Source organism: Eschscholzia californica, unplaced genomic scaffold, assembly GCF_041429995.1.
Source record: "Eschscholzia californica isolate CP2 unplaced genomic scaffold, dmEscCali1.0.p SCAF_4, whole genome shotgun sequence".
Classification (NCBI taxonomy): domain Eukaryota; kingdom Viridiplantae; phylum Streptophyta; class Magnoliopsida; order Ranunculales; family Papaveraceae; genus Eschscholzia; species Eschscholzia californica.
In genome coordinates, this window is record NW_028238461.1 from 28775225 (window position 1) to 28796200 (window position 20976).

The window sequence follows — 20976 nt, forward strand, 5'->3', positions numbered from 1 at the left end:
GAGTTCTTCCGACGTAGGAATCCTAGCCTGGGATCCTAGGGGGGTATGGTTCTCCAAAGTCATTATATTTTGAGAAAGGTAAACGTGGTTAGTGTGTAAACCGAGTAAGGATATTGGTTACAGAATTGATAGTATTGCTCCAGTTCTGCCTTCCTTCTAGCACCAATTAATGACGTCGAAATTTTGCCTTTCGTCAAATCAACGAGAAATCGGGACTTGATGCCTGATAACGTCTGTTATGATAGAATATTCCATTTAAGATGCTTCATGTTCGTGCTCTTAGCTCCTACTCCTTTACCTTGTTCCTCAGAAACCTGGGGGAAACCTGCAAAGGGTTCGGAAACCGCTCCGATGCTCAAGGCAGTCAGTCGTATTGCTCTTTGCAGTTAAAGATTGAGTATTGATTGAACGTTTTTTAGGGCGAGTAAGAGTTACTCAGTGGGAAGTTCTTGTGTCCTTGAAGACAATGGAGGCCTTTTTATAGGCAGAGTTAGGCCGAGTATGATAAGCGGCGTAGGTGAGGTTGCTGCCTTCAACCCTTTAGGGAAACTAACGTTTTTATTTAGGGTTTCTCTTTAAAGTTTATCTCGTATCTAGGATAACTGAAAGTTCCTACGTTTAAGGATACTTCGTGGATATCCTACCGAGATGATAGATCTTCTAAGAGATGTTTCCTTCTTCGAGACTCTTGAAGTCCAAGCTTGCTTAAACACTGAAGATCTTTAACCGACTGGGATCTTTTAGGGAAATTCTGGGATTACTTTGGTAAGCCTACGACACGCTTCTGCCTCCCTAGTTTAGGGTGTGAGGCATCGGCCTACCTTACGTGGACCCTTTTCTTCCTTTAGTGATTCGGGGGCTTGAGATCATGTTATAGACGACACAGGGTTGGAATCCTCCTAGCTGACCCTGACCGACCTCCCAGTTTTGGGCGTATGTGGCAGAGCTTCGAGGTCCAGCAGTCCTGCTGCCTCAAGCCGGGTTGACCCGTTGGACTTCTGATCATCTATTGACTTCTTGACGTTAGTCAACGTCTGGACATTTTGTGCATCATCAAAGGGGAGGCCTTGGTTAAAACCCTAACTGGCTCTGACCATACTATCAATGAACGACGAATCATTAACAGATCTAACCTAGTTCTTATTTTACAGAGAATCAACAACAATATCGAAGGATAGCAACCTAGGTCATGAGCATTAGGACGAATAGGTCTGACCAGAACTTTTCATGCAGGAGGAGACATTCGCACTATACAAAGTAAGTTAGGGAAACCACATTAGTAAGTTTAGGGTTACGCTAACAAAATAACAAATTTTCTTGTTAGTGTTTTGAACATGCTTACAGGAATTAAACTAAAAAGAAGAAGAGTTCAATCAGCAAGAAGAACAACAATAGCCAAGAAACTGTTCATCTTATCAAAAAACATCTGTCACAAGCATTTCATCCGATCAACAAACATTGATGTGAAATCTAGTTAACCTAATTAATAGGCTAATTGGACAAAATTAAAACTCGCAAGTGCACGTACCGTATGTGAATATGGTACGTATTACGAAGTCGATCCCACGAGGATTTGTTCGGAACTAAACCTAAACCTAAAATTAACTAGTAAACTAGGAAAGTGGACAATTGATTTTAGAGAAGATATTTGAAAAACTAAAAATTGGAGAATTTGGAAAACAAAATAAGGTAACAAACAAAATAAAGTTGTGAGGAAAAACTATGAGATGGTAAATCTAGGATATTGGAATTCACCACTAACAATCATATTCGAATCTAATATCTAATTCAAATTATTATCCCTCTTTGATAACTCAAAAATTGTTAGAAATCAATCTTCAATTTTCGGAAGATAAAACAATAAAGAACTTTTCACAATTAACTAAACCCATAACCCACTTCACTTAAAATATCATACAATTAGGAACCAAGTTGTTAGATTCTTAGGCTAACCAAAGTACGATTAATTTTAAAAGATTAAGGCACATTAAAAGAGATAATAAAATAAATACGATACTAGAATTCAAATACTTATGTTAGTGTTTCATCCTTTATCCTAGTGGAAGAGTTAGAAACCCATGGATATTAAATACACGGTTCAATAATAATAGTCAAGTAAAAGAAAAGAGAAAGATAAAACCGAATTGATATTTGATGAAGCCCGTTTACTCTCGTCTTTCTCGAAAACTTCTCTTCAATTGTAGCTCAAGAATCTCCCAAAATTATACTCCAAAAGAAGCTAATGAGTCTCTTGTATTGCTCCTCCAAATTTGCACTCAATATTGGTGGTGGAGTTGTTTTTTAATTCCTTGGGTTGTTTGGCTTTTATAATATCCTGGTAGCTAAAGATTTGGAAACCCATATTTTGGAAACCATACAAAATTGGAAACAGTAGGTGTTAATTGGAAACCGACTTGTACAGGGAATCACCGGCTCACTGTTGCTTCCACCGAATTAGAAAAGATGCTAGAGGCGCTCCAAAAGTACTGCTACGAGCAGTCCAAAACTTGAATTCCAACAGCACTTTGTCATTCTCGGGCCAGGGACATTGAAGACCCCTTAAGGGCCTGTTATTCGTTAAGGTCTTTTTAATAGATCTTCAAAGTCCGGATCTTCAAAGATCCAAAAGTTTTTTTTGTGTTCCGAGACATTTTTTATTAAAATTTTGAAGGTCCAGAATCTTTTAGGTGTTAAAACTTTTTATGTTTCGAGACATTAAAAATCCCAGATCTTTAAGTTCTGGACCATTCTTATTAAAAATTTGAAGTTCTAGATCTTTTTTTGTTAGAAATGTATAAATCTAAGTCGTTCAAACAAATGGTTAAGATCAAAACAAAAGTTATATAAATATTTGTTGTTTCTTTCATTCTCTGTTCCTCTCTCTCTATCTCACACTTATGTAAATACAAGACAACATAATTTTTTTTATTCTCTCTCTCACTCTTATGTAAAAAACGAGACGGCATAGAAAAAATATCAAATCTCATTTATCTCTCTCATTATTCTTGCACAAACGCGAGATGCTATAGAAAAAAGTGAAATATTCTATTGTTTTATTATCGTTACATTTTTCATTTAGAGCTGGAATAATAACTTGGTCATGGTACCTTTTTGAAAGTGGCACTGTCTTTGCCGCATTTACCGTTATTCATGGCTTCAACAATAAGTTGAAGCAACACTTTATTTTCAATTTGAGACTATTTCATGTATTTTTTTTTTGTCGTCTGTGAATTCATTTAATACAACAAATTGAATACATAAAAGTTTATCTCCAAATTTATCATAAAATTACACAAACTTACAAATTTCGGCTTTATCTTCCTAAAATTACAATTGGAAGACTATGATAGTAAGAACTTATGTTAATGATATACTATGATAGTAAGAACTAATGTTAATGATATGTTATGCAATCGTTGCCTAGTGTACTAATAAAATAAATAGATTATCCATCTCTGTGTAACCAAAGAATTCTCAAAATAAATAACAACAACCAACTTTTAAGAACAAAGAATTCCCAACTACATAATAAAGAATTTATTATTCTCAACTACTAGGATTATGCATGGATTGAAAGAAGTGGCTACTACTGAATTCTACCTGTTTTTGGGGTTACTACCGAGTTTCACACTTGTTTCTTGACATTATTGTTTGGGAAATCAAAACTGGGTTTAGCATACAAACACATGTTTTAGGGTTACTACCGAGTTTCACAAACAATGGTTACTTATTGTGAGTTTGTAGAATAATGAGTAATAGAGATGGCTACTACTGAATTCTACCTAGTCATGTGGGTAATGTTCTTCGACTACACAAACATCATGATGAAACAAGGTATCATAGAGTAGTCGGTAACCTTATTTGCTACAAAAATAAAAATTACTTATAGAAGCTCAAAACCGAGAAGGTGAGGAAAGCGACTACCAACCGAGAAGAAGAAGAAAACGGCTACCAACCGAGAAAGATAAGATTACCTGTTTCAGGGTTTTTTTTAGACTTAGTAAGGTTTTTTTTTTATTTATAATAGAGAAAAGAGTTTTTTTAGTTATTTAACTCATTATTTTTAATATCCACCCATGGCAGTAAGAACTCTAAAGATCCACCTATATAGGTGAAACTTTGAGTTTGACAAATTGTGAGTAAATTTGTCTCCAAAAGATCTTGGGTCGGACATTAGATTAAAAGTTCTTGATTTTTCTAAAAAAAATGAATAACGCGTTCTTTTAAAGTTCTTAAATAAAGGTCTGAACCAATAACACTAAACTTTGAAATTCTTAAAAAAAGATCTGAACCAATAACGCCAAACTTTAAACTTCTTAAATAAAGATCTAAACGAATAACACAAAACTTCAAAGTCCTTAAAAAGAGGCCCAAACCAATAACGCCAAACTTTTAAGTGGGACCCACATAATATAATCATAGTCCCCTTACTAAGGAACTAATATCAACATATGGTCTGACTACTGGATTCCTAATCATCCTCCGCCTATCAGTAATATTAATCATAGTCCCCTTACTAAGGTATCCCAACTACTTACTAATAACCATTGGAATACTAATATATTAACCCAATGCTTTACCACTGATATATGTCTTTCAATTTTGAGTATAAACCTGCAGGAACATCTAGATGACACGGCACGATGGACGCTTACCAAATCAGGTAAATTTACTATTAAATCCATGTACTATCACTTACGCACTGAACATCATAACTATGAGACAAAGGATTGGAACTTTATTTGGTATCTTTCTATCCAACCGAGAATCAAACTATTCCTCTGGAAATGTTGTACAAACAGTTTGCCGGTTCGAGGTAAAATTGGGCAGTTTATTGGCCAACAATTTGAATGCGAGTACTGCGGTGCTTATGAATCGTTAACTCATGCTCTTTTACACTGTGATATGGCTTCAGCTGTATGGCTTCATTTTTGTATACTTCCCGACCACATTACTAACATAGCTGACTGGATTGTTTCGTGGAAAAATATTGATGAGCAGATTAGTGGTCTTTTTGCTAATATTCTTTGGCAGATTTGGAAAGCTCGCTGTGATAAATGCTTCTCTCATGTGACCATTCACCCGATGCTAGTGATTGACCGAGTAAAGAGCTCCCCGAACCTCTGCAAGAATCAGTCGCCCTCCTTGTCGAAGGCAAGAAACATCCTCTGGTCCCCCCCCCAACATCCGTTCGTCAAAATCAACGTTGATGCCTCTTTTCTGGAAGGACCTATTATGGCGGGAATCGGATGTATCATGTACGATCACCAGGCCAACTTCCTAGCAGCGTCAGCTAGTAATTTTAGAGGTCAAAATGCCGAAGAGTGTGAATGTTGGGCGCTCGTATACGCCCTCCAGCGGGCGGCAACACAAAAAATCGAGTATCTTCATATCGAGAGTGACAACTTAAACATCGTACAAACACTAAATGGAGCAAAGGCGGACCTTTGTTGGCAAGCTGCTAAATACATCGAAAGAATCCGCGATCTCGATGGAAAATTCTCCAAAGTCCTATACACTCACATCAACAGGGAAGGAAATGAGAAAGCGGACATCTTAGCAAAATGGAGTCGCATGCACCCGGGTACCTGGTTATGGCGAACTCTGTCGGACCTTCCAGATTCCCTTCGAGAGGCTCTGTCTTAAGTTTCTGTTGCTTTTCTCTTTGTTTTGCTATTCTCAACAAAAAAAAAAAAAAAGTAGTTGATGATGTCATAGCACTATTATAATTTCTCCTTCACGTGCCTAGTAATGCCCACTTCCACTTTCGTTCAAATTTGAGTCCACCAAACCTTAGTATTTGAAGTTCAAACCCCATATGCAACATCTAATTTCCAAATACATCTTATATTAACTATTCTCTTGAACGGCTTCAACCCTCAAGCACCAAATCAAAGATCCAGTTTGATGTTTTCACCAACTTTTTATAATTATTAACTTCTTTGTATCTTTAGGAGTTTCCAACAAAAATCATGCAACTTAACTAATTCCACAAAAATTTACACGTAAAGATTGTAAAATAAAGCCCAAAAATGGAGTACTTTACGTACTCATCAAACATCCCCAAACTTACATTTTGCTAGTCCTCGAGCAAAACAGAAAAATACTATACTAATAAAAACAAAATCCTAACTCAGTATCGCAGGCATCGCGATTGCACTTAGCACATGCAACAAGCCGTTAAACCCCTAGGTTTTCCACTAGTGGACGAGTTGTGTCTCGTGAGGGTTTCTAGTGAAAATACCCACAAAATTCATATTTCAAAATACAATAGGGTTCAAACTATTTAGATTTTTAGAGGAGTCAAAATAAAACTAGTTCACCCAACGTCAGACTTTAGAAAGCTACTAGAAAAAGGTCAAAGTTTGAGACACTATTCAAGTACTAAAATTTCCTCACTAGTAACCTAGACCCGAAGTATCTGTTGTTAGCCTATATGAGCACCATTTCAGTTCTGAGAAAACAAAACTTCAATCCCTTTCCTAATACATTTCGCCTCGACTTCGACCTCACGGGCATATACACTCAGAAATAAAAATCACTCGGAATGGTTTACTCGCATGTGTGAGTATGAATATGGAATTTAGGACTCAACAAATGATTTTAAGAAAAACTAAAATTTCAGGGGAACAATCTCATGGAAGGAATTCAACCACTTTACTAAGGATAGGGAAGCTCACTCATCTTCTCACCTGATTAACTATCTAACAGTACCGTCCTAGAGGTAACAGATATGATGTCGAAATGGAATTTTTTGGTTTTCTGAGGACATAGACTCTTTGATATCATCGGAACTTTACTCCTTTGAAAATTAATTCTTTTTCATCTTCTTGTGGTTGTAACTTTTTTTTTTCTTCTTCTTCTTTCATCAGGGATCTTCACAGCTTCTCCCTTTTCTTTTATTGATTGTCTTCCTCTCAGATTTCTTTTGGACTAAGTGGTACGGTTGTATGATTTGTTATCCTCTACTATGGTATTGTTAATCTAGTTTCTCAGACTACAAGAATGAGGTTTATTCGCATTCCTTATGACACCCTCAGTGGTTGGAGAATTTAACTCACGAGATCAAATGAGTTTTCTAAAAATTACGAGGTTGAGTAGCTCTTCATTCTACTCGGAGTTTATGCAGAAGAGATCACTCGAAGGACATTGAAAGGCTCAGAAATCCTCACTGGGTTAAGTGTCCACTAATGATTAGTCTAGTTCTCTTAGTAGTGCTAACTCGTCACTTATGTAGTACTCATATGGCTAGATAACAAATATCCTTAAGACAAGAAATTAGTGACACTTTGGACGAGGATAGTATAACAACTAAGATCTAAAGCTATTAACAAGCTAAAAATCCTCAACTTAGTCTCACATAATTCAATCGACTCAAAATTTTTTAATTTTGAACCCTTTTGCATTTTGAAACAAGGGACAAATTTTTGTTCTCCCATCCCCAAACTTAAACCGAACATTGTCCTCAATGTTCTAAAATTGAACAAAGAGAAATGTTACAACAAATAGAAGGGTGAAAGGAAGAATATTACCAGATACCAGTGCCCCAAAACCTACCAAGTGTATGGGTTGCCTCCCAGTTAGCGCTAAGTTTAATGTTTTCAGCCAGACCATGGATACTTAAAGAAAAGAAAAATTACTATAGACCTACTGGATTCTGGTTTAGTGACTCCCCATAAAATAGTAATCGAAAAATCTGAGGGTCAACCCGGAATGTGAAATATCCAATGAGGTCTAGTCTCAGGTCTATGTAATGATATAACAGTTTAAGTGAGACTCTCAGAGTGAATGAGCGCTCCCCAAACTTAAATGATGCTAAGATCACTAAGTTTGGCAATACACTAAAGATGACAGACATTGGATAAAACGGATTCTCATAATTTTGACAAATGGATTGAGAGATCGTTTTAGACTTGACAAGTATTTCCAGGGGAAGGACATGAGTTTCTAGAAGACATGGTGCAAAATGATCTAAAAGATTTTCAGATTCACCAAGACCCACACTCAAATTAGGAGGTTTCAAAATAGGCTCATTAGGTTGTTGCATTGAAATTTCCTCCAAGTTAGGTCCTAGCTCCTTAATTTCTGACTTAGGTATGGATACAGATAAACCTTCTAAAATTTCTTTCATTATGATGTCGTCAGTGTCTCTAAAGAAATCTAAAGTCTCACCTAAGTCTAGTGGGGTATCACTCTCATTTAAGATTGTAGCAAGCCATAATTCATCATCTTCATCCTCTGCTAAATAGATCTAATGTTGCACCACTGAAGGACTTATTCCCTTAATATCAACTGATGAGTTAGGTACTAATGGTTTGACTTCTAAAGGTTCAGGTTTGGCTTTCCACTTGAGGTGATCTACGAAGGGAAATAGTCGAAAATAGCAATTAATGATATTTTCTCAATTCCCTAAGGAGGAGGTTTCCAAACACCACGAAATTTTGCCAGAAAGTCACCCTCCAAAATTCAGCCCAATCCGAGTCTCCTAAGTACCCGAACCGGCCTAGGCCCAAAACCCTTATTTCGGGCCTTTTTGCTATCTTTTACCCAAATTCTATTTAGGCCTGTGAGATATGTTTATGGGACATTCTCAATGTTATATCACACTCCCACTAGTCATATCATCCGATTAAATACCCATTATTATGTGTAAGCCGATGTTGGATCCGATCGAAGTTAGCCGCGAATTACTTCGTAATACGACGATCATAGTTGGTTTCTAGCTAAACACTACGACCCCTAAATCAATCGGACTTGATGATCTTCTTCATCAATTGTCCTAGCCGACATATTGCTCGCATTGCCATCTTGGTCGAAGGACATCTCCTTCAACTCCTTCACAAGCTTGCTTAAATAGTTCCAGATATGTAACCGACTGAAATGTCCTTAGATATTTCAGGATTAAGTCGGTAGGACAGTGCGTTTCTGCCTCCCCAGTGCTGGGCGTAAGGCGTTGACCAAACGTACGCGGACCCCCTCATTCCGTTAGAAACCCCAAGGCTACTCCGTGCAGGTCGAGGGCGTTACAGGTCTGGTTTCCTCTAGCCGACCTCCCAGTTAGGGGAGTGTATCGGGTCGTCAAGGATTCAGCGGTCCTGCTGCCTTAAGCCGGGTTGACCCGTTGGACTTCAGGTCTGATCTTGACTCTTCAGACGTTATTCAACGTCTGGACATTTTTATGCATCATCAGAAAAGCGAGAAGTTATCTCCCAAGGCACGAAATCGAAACGTGTCACGCGTAAACCAATACGCGGTCACACCTTCCAGAATCCACCACCTAGCATGTTTTGAAAGAACAACCCTGGCGAGTAAAGACTACACGAGCACAGCTGCGAGGAGATCAACTCTGTCATAAGCGAAACAACTCGGCCAAAATCAACTTCGTCATGAGCAGAATAGTTCGACCAAAGTCAGCTCCGGAACGCGGAGCTTAGGAAATCAAATATCCAAAGAACGCCTAGGCTTCACGAAACAGCTCTGGTCCAGGTATACCTATCGCCTTCAATATTTATTTAAGAATATTTAATGCTTTGAACTTGAAAGTAATTATACTCTTTAGTTTCTCTACTTTCGATTAAGGAGTGGCGAGACTCATAATGATGCACAAAATGTTCAGTCGTTGACTAACGTCAATCAGTCAAGAATAAACCAGAAGTCCAACGGGTTAACCCGGTTTAAAGAAATAGGAATGCTGGATCCGCTACAATCACCACCTACGCCCAGAATTGGGAGGTCGACAAAGATTAACTAAGGAGCTCCAGCCCTGCTTCACCTAAAACACAATCAGGTCAGCCCTGAGATTCTCCAAAGAAGTAAGGGGAGTCCACGCAAGCAAGGCCGATGCCTTACACCCAAACTAGGAAGGCAGAAGCATGCCGCATGCTTACCAACTTAATTCTGAATCTTCCTAAAGATCTCAGTCGGTTAAAGATCTTAAGTGTTTAACCAACTTCGACTTCAAGAGTCTCAAAGAAGGAAATATCTCCTAGAAGATTTATCAACTCGGCAGGATATCTACGAAGTATCCTTGAAGATATGAACTTCCATTTATCCTAGATACGAGATAAAGCAAAAGGGAAACCCTAACTACTGACAGTTGGATGTTTTCTAAACCATGTATCACAACCGCCTCATCTACACCGTCTACACAGTCGGTCCAATTCAGCCTATAAAAGGGCATCACATCGCCTTCTCCAAGGCACGTTGAGTTAGTTCAATACATTCCAAAAAGGTTCACTCAATACTTAATCTTTTTACTAGAATGAGATATCTGATTGTCTTAAGCGAGCGGTTCCCAAACCCTTTGCAGGTTTTTCCCCAGGGTTTTAAGGAACAAGGAGCAAGGAGTGGTAGCAAGAAGAAGGAGTATCTACCAATCAGACGGAATATCCATTCACAGACGTGTCATGTATCAAGTCTCGATTTCTTGCTGATTAACGGAGAACTATTTTTTGACATTAGCAGTAGTGAAGTACAATAAATCATCAATCTCCTTCAGCTCCAGCATTACACCTGAAATCAGAGATGAATTTACTTCGGTGTTCCATGCACCAATAATGGCGGATCAAAGCTACAATTGGCCAAAAGAGAAATTTAAAAAATCGTTGGCAGGATGGAAACAACACTTGGTTTCTCAATCAGGGATAACAGTGGTAATCAAATCAGTTCTGAATTCGTATAGTACCAATCGCTTTAGCTATCAACTCATCCCTAAAACAATTATTAAGTAGCTAAAACAAGAGAAGCGTAACTTTTGGTGGGGTCATTGTGACCCCCCGCGTCCCAAAATAGACACGACCACGCCCCGACAATTCACAAACGAGACAAAAATCCAACAAAGTCTCCTCTGTAAATCGAACCAGTCGCACCTGTAAAACCTGTCATGCAAACCTTTCATTCGCATACACAAAGAAATAAACTATCGAGCGGAAGCTAAACAAACTCAACTCAATCTCGGGTCGAAACCCAAAACAAAAAAATACAAAAGCCTCATAAAACGCCGATACAACTTATAAACAACTTGAAGTGTTATATATATACATATTCGAGTTTGGTTTCTGCAATAACTAAATAACTTCGAAATAACAAAAAGCCAATAAGAAAAAAAACAAAGAAAACGACGTAACGCCACTAGCCTCGTCATAGAAGATCACCGGCTAGAATACACACTCTGCCTCGAGGCTACGACTAAGCACCTTCACATTAACAACTGGTAAAGGGTCAGAATACTCACCGACACGAGTTATTCTGGTAGAAGACCAATCCAAAACCCATCATCTTTTTAAAAGTTCATTTGATAAGTTGTAAACATCATGACAAAATGATTCTTCAAACCAATTACTATATATACTATATACAAAACATTTTCCTTACATCTAGCAAGCAATAGTAGTGATTAGCTGCCCACCCATCGTGCGCTCCTAATTAAGAGAGAGTACCTCAAGAAAATCTACAGTGCGTTAGATAGTACCGTCCCATAACAGCACTAGCTAATGCACTAACATCTCCTCGAGAAAGAGACTTACCCATAGCTGGTAAGTCCCTCTCCGACCAAGGGACTCAACAATCATTGAAGAGTTTACCTCATGATACATATATACCTTAAGTACCTAAATACATTTTTTTATCACCGAGTTCGAATAATAGAGACGTCCCCAATACCCATGGAAGGACCTGAACATTATTGTCTTCGGTACCCTGTCATGCATCTAATGGGATCTTCCAAAATCAGTTACATTCATATATCAAAACTGATATTCTTATTCATTTCATTATCTTATCAAACACGAAAATGAAACGACCAAGAGCCATATCGCACAAAGCAGAGGGATTCCCAATCAATGTCACCTCCAGAGCGACCGGTCAGGGTGTACGGCCCGGAGCCTCGAGCTGGAGGCACGAACACCAATGGAGAGCAAGTGAAGCACTTTACTCCCATGGGTCTCATGAGTAGTGTCGCCCACCTCACCGGTCTCACACGGGTTACACCTGTGTCCGTATGTCATCCTAACCTCAATGTCTACATCTCTGTCGGTTGACATAATCCATAGTTGGGTACATACAAGAGAATCCCAAGTAGTTTGCAATCATAGTAAAACAGTTCAAAAACATTTCTCGCATCACAGTAAAACCATTCAAGCATATTTCAGTTCATCACTTAAAATCGAGTTTCATGCTACCTAAACTCTAGTTATAATGGCGCATATATAACTGCAGGACCTAGCATATTTCATTATCTATAAAACCATGCTGGGAAAAGGATTCAGAACCCCTACCTCAGTTCTTGCATCACCAAAGACTCTTGCCTACCAGACGAGCTTATTCCTCCTCATTCGCATACCCTTGGATTAGGAAGAATAACCAAAAACACCGAATAGAAACATTAGGTTCTTCAGATAAGAACCTTAGTACGAGAAAATAATAGATAAAAGAAAATAACGACAACTTAATATTGTTGAAGACTCGAACAACTTTTGAAACCTCTATGACTAGCTAAAACAGTAAAACAATGAGCAGTTCTCAGGTTTGCTGAATAGCGCGCTGCTCGCTAAAACAGCCGTAAATTTCTCGTCCGAGATTCAAATGACTTATGCCATACCATTACGAAAAGCTAACATCCTAAGCTACGACTTTCGTGTTTCGAGAAAGTGTATTCGAATACTCTACAAGGCCCAGAAATGCTCAAACAGTAGACTGAATGTAATAGTCCCTCACACCGTCTTTCTGTCGATAGATTATAGCTTATATAAGTTCCAAAATTACATGATTCCAACAGTATAAACCCTAGAATTACCTGAACTATAAAAATCCTCAAATTTCCAGATCATAAAACCCTAGGATTTAGAACAGCTAAATCATATCATCAAAGTTTCTTACCTTGATTTAGATGTTTGGCTTCTCCTTTGATGAAACCCATTCCAATTCCTCTAAATTCGAAACCAAAGACTCCATTAAAACCAAATACATAAGAAATTCGGTCTAGAGAGAGAAAGAGAATGTTACTTACCAAATTTCTATTAAAACCATGCTAGATCACTTTCTTGAAGCTTGAATTCGATAAAAACATCAATTCCCATTCAAAATTCTACCCGAATCACTGTGTCCTACGATTTTTCCTTCCCCCAAAACCTAACCCTTTCCATCGAACAGGTAAAGAATAAAAGAGAAGTTGGTTCTGATTTCTCACTTTAGCAGCCGAATTTCAACTTTAGTCCCTGGTTTTGGAAGGATTGCAAGATACCCCCAAATTGAACTCTTTCCCAAATTTAGCCCCTTTTGACTTAAACCAAATGTCAAATAGTCCTTCAAGTAACATTAAAAACATGGGAAGTTACAGTCATGACAAGAATGAGCAAAGACTACATTTTATAAACTGGCAAATCATAGGTAGTCTAAAAAACTACATTGGGTCGGGAATTCGTCTTTTCATATTTGTAATTGTTCCATTGTAAGGATATCTCTTTCATCCATGGACTTGTATTTCAAAAAAAATAAGAATTTGAAAGGATCCCACGTGAATTTATTAAGGTTATTTCCCAAATGGCCCCCAACTTTGTGACTAGCTTCCTGCCTGGCCCCCTACTTTAGCAATAATTCCCGTATGGCCCCCTTTTTTCGTTATCTTTAACATCCGTTACTTTCTCTCCTCCATCTCATTTTCTCTCTCTGCCACATCATTTCAGCACGCCACCTCATCTTCTTCTCCGACCGGCGACCTTCAAATATTAAATAATTTTTTTTTCTCTCCTCTCTCTCTCTCTCTCTAGAAAATTTTTTATTTTTCCTCACCCTCTCTCTCTCTCTAAAACTCCGACGAAGGGAAACCCTTCGCCGGAGTAGGTCTGTTCAAGAACAGACTGTGATCTGTTCAAAGAACAGACCTTGAAGGTCTGTTCCTTGAATAGATCGAGGTACTCCGGCGAAGGGAAACCCTTCGCGGGAGTGTGTAGAGAGAGAGAGGAGATATGATAAAAAAAAAAATTAGAGAGAGAGAGAGGAGATATGATAAAAAAAAAAATTAGAGAGAGAGAGGGGAGAGAAACAATGTTTTAAATATTTTTGACGGTCGCCGGCCGGAAAATTGGCCGGCCGGCGACCTTGCCGGAGAAGACGAAGAGGTGGCGTGCTGAAATGATGTGGCAGAGAGAGAAAATGAGATGGAGGAGAGAGAATAACGGATGTTAAAGATAACGGAAAAAGGTGGTCATACGGGAATTATTGCTAAAGTAAGGGGCCAGGCAGGAAGCTGGTCACAAAGTTGGAGGCCATTTGGGAAATAACCCAATTTATTAGATGGGTAATTCTAAAGTCACCTCCTAAAAGTGTTATTGGCACCCCGTTTCTTCAGTTGCACACTAAAATTGGCCATTGAGGAGCGCCAATAACACTTTGAGGGGCATCTTTAAAATACTCTCGTGAAATTAGTAAGATACTACACCAAGCAACAATTCATGTTACAACGGCATCTTTTAACTACGAAACGTAGTGGAAGCTTTTTAGGTAGCTTTTCTAGTTTTTTTTTTTTGTCAGGTAGTTTTTCTAGTTAGTCACTGAACTGTGATGATTCAGCAACCCAGATCGTTTGATTCAAATAAACTCAAGTTAACCCGTTTAGACATGTCAATTCAAGCACCTGAGTTAGATTTCATATCTTACTTGGACAGAAAAACAAAGTGTAGTGTTCTGCAATCCAACCCAAACTCTAGTATAGGAAAAACAATCAAGACAACTTCAAAATAATAAGAGAGAGACCATGACGGACATTCCAAGATCAAATGAACAATAGCAATATCAGCAAAACATATTACAGCCTAAACATTAAAAACCTGAAGCAAAATTTGACACACGAGAACACCGACACTAAAAGTCGAAGGAGTCGTTAGAGGACTGACTAAAAAAAAAGTTATTTAACCTGATAATGTTTTCTTGTTACTAGTATTTAACTAAACGGCACAAAGCTCTTGTATAACTAGTTCCATACTAAATATCATAGCTCTCACATTCATTCACTTGATGAAGTGAGGATTCAGCAGCCCGGAGATTTCAAGAAAGCCAACTCGTTCTTTTCCTGCAAAGATTTTCTTCAGCTTTTCGTCGCACACAATGATTTTCTTGTTCTCAGGATCCTACAAAAGTAGAAACCAGAGCTAGAATTTATAATATGACCAATCTGGTAGAAGACCAAAATCAAAAGAATCAGCCATGGTTAGTCCAGGAGATCACATAATGCGAGAAGTAGGGTGAGAGATATAACTAACGCCATAGGTGATTACTGACTAGTGTTTCAAGAGCAAAGTGAGAGATTTGATGCATTAAAATCAGAGATAGGTTAGATATTGTCCACATGGGAAAAAAGCCATGAGCTAAGCAATGAAAGGTCCTTGGAATGAAATTATAGACCAGCAGCAAACTTAAATTATGGAACTATAAGAAATGCAAATGAAGACTCTAGAAAGGTGGACATATCCACAAATATCATTGTATCAAGTGTCACAGTTATCCGAAATTGGATATCAGAGCATGGAAGATACTCACGATTCTGCCGTGGGGAATTGTAAAATATGTACTCTCTTGTTAAATGACAGAAGATATAATGTTTCTCTCTACTACATCATCTACTTGGTTAATTTTCCTATGCATAAGTATACGAAATTACTACTGAAAGAAGGAGATAGTAACTTCACGGTGCCATGAGACATCAATCAATCAAATCGTGTCATTTATGTATCATCACGCCAAGATCAGTAAATATTTCAATCTCAACCGTCTTTCACTTTGTCAACACTCGGATGAAACCCAAAAAACCAAAAAGGGTATGCGGGCTTCGATGGATTTGGCACACCAGCACTTGATAGATTACCTTCCCAAGTCCTCCCAATAATCTTACTGGATATAGAACTCCAGAGCAGAACAGTATATATTTCAATCTCAGCCGTCTTTCTCTTTGCCAACAGTCAGACGAAACCCAAAAAACTCGAAAGTGTATGCGGACTTCGACGGATTTGGCACACAAACGTTTGATAGATTTACCCGCCCCAAGTCCATCCAATAATCTTAATGGATATAAAACTCCAGAGCCCAATCTGTTGAGGGAGAGGCCAACGGTCACCCAACCAAGCCCTATTCCCACAATCCCACCCCTAAATTTACTTTAATTACCAATTGAAATTATGCTTTAAGCTAACTTTGTTAATTCATTTTCGCCTCCTACATATGTGACAAACTCACTGAAATGGCCATCAAAATATGGCATGCTTTCCAAAATGGCCCCCTAAATGAATATTCGATCAGTTAGCTTTAACTTTAACAACTTCTTTCTCGATATTTTCCTTTTTAAAAGTTCATCTAAAATTGACTTGCAAAGGCTTTGGTAGATTTGTTAGTGTCAACGGCCCTAACTCTTCCTAAAACTCAGGCCCAAAAGCCTTTTCTACTTCATAAATTCTCTAGTTCCCGTGTGACGTACGGAAATGCTAATACAATAAACTTAGAAATGCTGCAACTACAAAAGCCTAAAGACAAACAACACAACGAGGACCCCATAGAGGCTTCATTATTAGACACAAGAACAACATGAAACTGTTCCGTAATGTTACCTAGAGCACGGTTCGCTCTGGTACGTGGTATGGGTATCAGTGCTATACCATGTGAGTATCCTGTACGCTACCTCATCGGTACCTTATTATTTGTTTCGTAATGTTACCTAGAGCATGGTTCGCTCTGGTACGTGGTATGGGTATCGGTGCTATACCATGTGAGTATCCTGTACGCTACCTCATCGGTACCTTATTATTTGTTCCGGTACGTTTTGTGCTATTTTACTGGAGAACGTATAGTCTCTATGGTGCATATATAATGACTACACTTATTTTTTTCTTTTCTATGAACATTGATTGTGTATTTCAAAAATTATGAAACATATACATGAAAGAATAACATGAATATAAATATGTAAAACTCGATTTAACTCGGCTGAGTAATTCTGTTTTAGGCATATGCATGAGAAATTGAGAATAACATAACTACATGTAAGTCATTATATGGTCAAAGATTGAACTTTTATTTGCATATAACCCTGAGTCTCTAACTTGGCCGAGTAACCCTGGTCGACTTGACCTTCACTAGGGCACGGGCCTTAAGATAAGAGCTGTAAAACTTTTGTAGTTCTCTGCACATCCTTTATTTCTCAGAGTATCAACCCTATCCAAAACTATCATAACAACTACACTTAAGATTAACCATCCAAAATCAAACCACAACACATGTTATACTCATGCATTTGGTATGAAGACAAATCGTTCAAGTAATTAACAGTAAATACTGATAGTTTGACATAACCGGACCTAAAAAGAAATATGGATAAAGATTTATACCTGAAGATTGTTCTGCTTTATGTAAGCCCAAATCTGTTTAAGGGCTTGAGTTCGAGGAATCTCAGGGACGCCTAGAAGTTCTTGCATTGCAAGAGATATAGGCTTTGGCTTTGTTATCCCCCTTGGTTCACGTTTTGTTGCAGGCTTTGATGACGATGAAGATGAAGCAGCAGTGCATTTTATAGAACGCACTATCCGCAGGTTGGGTGAAGGAAAAGCGGAGGGTAGTAGAGTCGACCAAGAAGACCTGATGATTGAAGGCTCTGATGGTGAAATGGTAGACCAACAAGAAGAACAACCCAAAGACATTGCCATTTTGGTCGCTATGAAAGCTAGTTTCTCTCAGTTGGTTTGATTATGAAGAGGAGAAAACTGAAGAGGCAAGGGTTATCCACTGTTTCGTAAAGAGACTTGGAGCGACTAACTTTGTCAACTCCTCCTAATACATAAGAGGGAATGAGCGTTGGGCCCAAAACTGGGCCCAAAACTGAAACCCAGACCACAATTGGCCAAAAATGTAAATGAGGTCCAATGGGTCAGAGAGCCACGCCAAATTACCGTCGCCCCCATCGATCTGCTTCAAATTTACGATAGATGCCACTGAAAATTTGGGCGCGAAAAAGTGAAATTTTCTGAAAAAGCGGAATTTCGAGGGGACGTGCGTCAGGCGAACTGACCTTTGTTTTATCAAATTTACGAAAATTGCCACTCAAATTTACGAAATATGCCACTGAAATTTGCCCGGGAACGCGAAATTTTCAGAAAAATTTGGAAGGTCCGTATTTTACTTTCTCTCTCTAATTCTCTTTCCAGATTTATTTCTCTTTATTTATTTAACCAAATCCTAATTTCTCTCCTAATTTAACCAATTTCTAACTAATTTAGATTTTCTCTCTCTCTAATTCCTATTATCTCTCCAATCTCAACAAATTCCTCTCTTTTCAAAATTTCTCTTCAATGTAAACAAATATTTCCAGATTGGTTCAAAATTCTTTCTTTTTTTTTCTAGATTTGTTTCTTATCTCAAATTTCGAATTTTTCAAGATTGGTTCAAATTTCGAATTTTTCTCTCTAGCTTTCCAGATTTATTAATTTAACCAAATCCTAATTTCTCTCAAATTTTAACCAATTTCTAACTAATTTCGAATTTCTTTCTAACTAATTTCTCTCAATTTTTTTTCCAGATTGGTTCTTGTTTACGGAAATTGTTTAATTTACTGAGGATTTCTTGTGTACTAGACACTTTTGTGTTGGGAAATTTTCTGGTTTACCAGAAACTGTTTAATTTACTGGGGATTTCTTGTGTACTAGACACTTTAGTGTTGGGAAATTTTCTGGTTTACCGGAAACTGTTTAATTTACTGGGGATTTCTTGTGTACTAGACGCTTTAGTGTTGGGAAATTTTCTGGTTTACCGGAAACTGTTTAATTTACTGGGGATTTCTTGCGTACTAGACACTTTAGTGTTGGGAAATTTTCTGGTTTACCGGAAACTGTTTAATTTACTGGGGATTTCTTGTGTACTAGACACATTTGTGTTGGGAAATATTTTGGTTTACCGGAAACTGTTTAATTTACGGAAAATTTTCTTGTGTACTAGACACTTTAGTGTTGGGAAATTTTCTGGTTTACCGGAAACTGTTTAATTTACTGGGGATTTCTTGTGTACTAGACACTTTTGTGTTGGGAAATTTTCTGGTTTACCGGAAACTGTTTAATTTACTGGAGATTTCTTGTGTACTAGACACTTTTGTGTTGGGAAATTTTCTGGTTTACCGGAAACTGTTTAATTCACGGAAAATTTTCTTGTGTACTAGACACTTTTGTATTGGAAAGTTTCTTGTTTACCGAGAATTATTTTATTTACTAAGAATTTTCTTGTGTACTAGACACTTTTGTACTCGAAATTGACTTGTTCACCGAGAATTGTTTTATTTACTAGGAATTTTTGGGTTATGTAATAGACACCGAATTTCTCTCTAGATTTTTCCTATTTTCCCTCTCTCTAAATTTTATTCCTTTTTCATATTTTCTCTCCAGATTTTTCTCTTCCCATATTTCCTATTTTTATTCGTTTTATTTCTGTTTAAACATGTTTTCTCTCTCCAATCTTACTACTTTCCTTTTCTCAAAAAGATAGAGATGATGGCAAGAATATAATCGATTTCGAAATATTTATATATAGATAGAAAATTTATATATCTTCTTCTTCTATTTCTCTAAAAAATTTAGAGAGAGAAAGAAAAAAAATATTCCAGATTTCAAAAATCTTTCCAAAATCTGGGCGGGGGGCTTAATTACTTTAGATGGAATCTTTCAAAAATCTGGGCTGGAGTTTTAATTTTCGCCAAAACTTAATCCCAAATTTTCAAAATTTGAACGAAATAAGAAAGAATCAGCGTTTTTGAGAAGGTTTTAGAGAGAGAAACAAAAAAAAACAGAGTATTTTCGGGATTTAGATATATTTAGAGAGAAAGATGTTGTTTTTCGATAATCTAGAGAGAGGAAGAGTCAGTTAAGAGAAGGTTTAGAGATATTTAGGTGAGATTTTGCGGGATTTAGAGAGATGTATAAATAGAACAAGAGGATAGAAGAAAGATAAAATCTTCCAAAAATCTAGGCGGGAGACTTAATTTTCGGCAAAAACTGCTCCAAAATTTCCAAATTTTGAATCCAAAAACTGGTTTTGAAAAGGTTTTAGAGAGAGAAACAAAAAAAGAGAAATTAAATGCTCCCTCACCATCAGTCACTGAACGCGTCAGGAAGGAAGCAGCAAGAACCAGCTTTCCATGGGAGGGGCAAAACAGGTATAAAAAATTAAAAAAACTTGAAAACTCTTAGTTGTCCTGACATTTGGACTTAAAACGCATTTTGGTCCTTGTTTGGGCTGTAAGGGTATTGAAGGCTGAAAATTTGGACCATTCCCTCATTTTTTGAATACATAAATGGGTACCTCTATAGGCGCCTCAAGTATTTCTCCACTTCTGCTTTCACTTTCTCTTTTTCTTGTATTTTCATTTCGTTTTTTTTTTTTCAAAATCTTTGTCGAATCCCTTGTATTCTTTTTTTTTTCATGTTGGTATAATCTATAGTTTCTTAAGTAAAGAAAAAACTCTTTCAACAAAAAAAAAAAAAGTAAAGAAAACTAAAAGAATGGATTTAAAAGATCTTATTTCTTATAAGAAACCAGTTTTAAGAATCGTAGTTTTCTTTTCTTTTTTATAATCTTTATCGAATACCCACCAAACACACTTCTTCCGTTTTTTCAATCTACTCCGCCACTATTCAAACCCTAATTTCAAGGTACTACCACGACAACATCTCTTACTACAAAACTTGCTCATTTTGATTATTTTGTTAATTTTCTGATTTTGTCTCTTCTTCTTATTTCGATTTTAATGCATTTGTTTATTTGAATTTGGTCTAGTTTACTCGACGAATGATTTCAAACAACATGGAATTAGGACTTAAATGGATTTTCAGATTCAAATATTGACTTTGAATTTCCGGTGGATCTTTCTTATACAAGTACATTACCTCTTGTTTTGACGCTTCAACATGGACTCATTAGGATTAAAGAAGTCATTGGAAAGTTGAAATTAAA

At 37.4% G+C, this 20976-nt stretch overlaps 1 protein-coding gene and 1 long non-coding RNA gene across 3 annotated transcripts; both read right to left on the minus strand.

Moving 5' to 3' along the window:
- Positions 1-6830: 6830 nt before the first annotated feature.
- On the minus strand, positions 6831-13158 carry LOC147544017 (uncharacterized). Of its 2 annotated transcripts, none has more exons than XR_015224377.1 (4): positions 13007-13158; positions 12877-12926; positions 12276-12341; positions 6831-10512 (listed from the first exon to the last, which is right to left on the minus strand). It is a non-coding gene; the product is annotated as an uncharacterized LOC147544017 (long non-coding RNA). The 2 variants fall into 2 exon arrangements; XR_015224378.1 differs by lacking the exon at positions 6831-10512 and adding an exon at positions 10616-10877.
- Positions 13159-14758: 1600 nt separating this feature from the next.
- Positions 14759-17793, minus strand: LOC147544018 (SWIB/MDM2 domain superfamily protein). The gene is made up of 2 exons (XM_086636484.1): positions 17373-17793; positions 14759-15125 (listed from the first exon to the last, which is right to left on the minus strand). The coding sequence occupies exons 1-2, from the start codon at positions 17685-17687 to the stop codon at positions 15006-15008; spliced, it is 435 nt and encodes a 144-aa protein (XP_086492610.1). The 5' UTR covers positions 17688-17793; the 3' UTR covers positions 14759-15005.
- Between the last annotated feature and the right edge of the window lie 3183 nt (positions 17794-20976).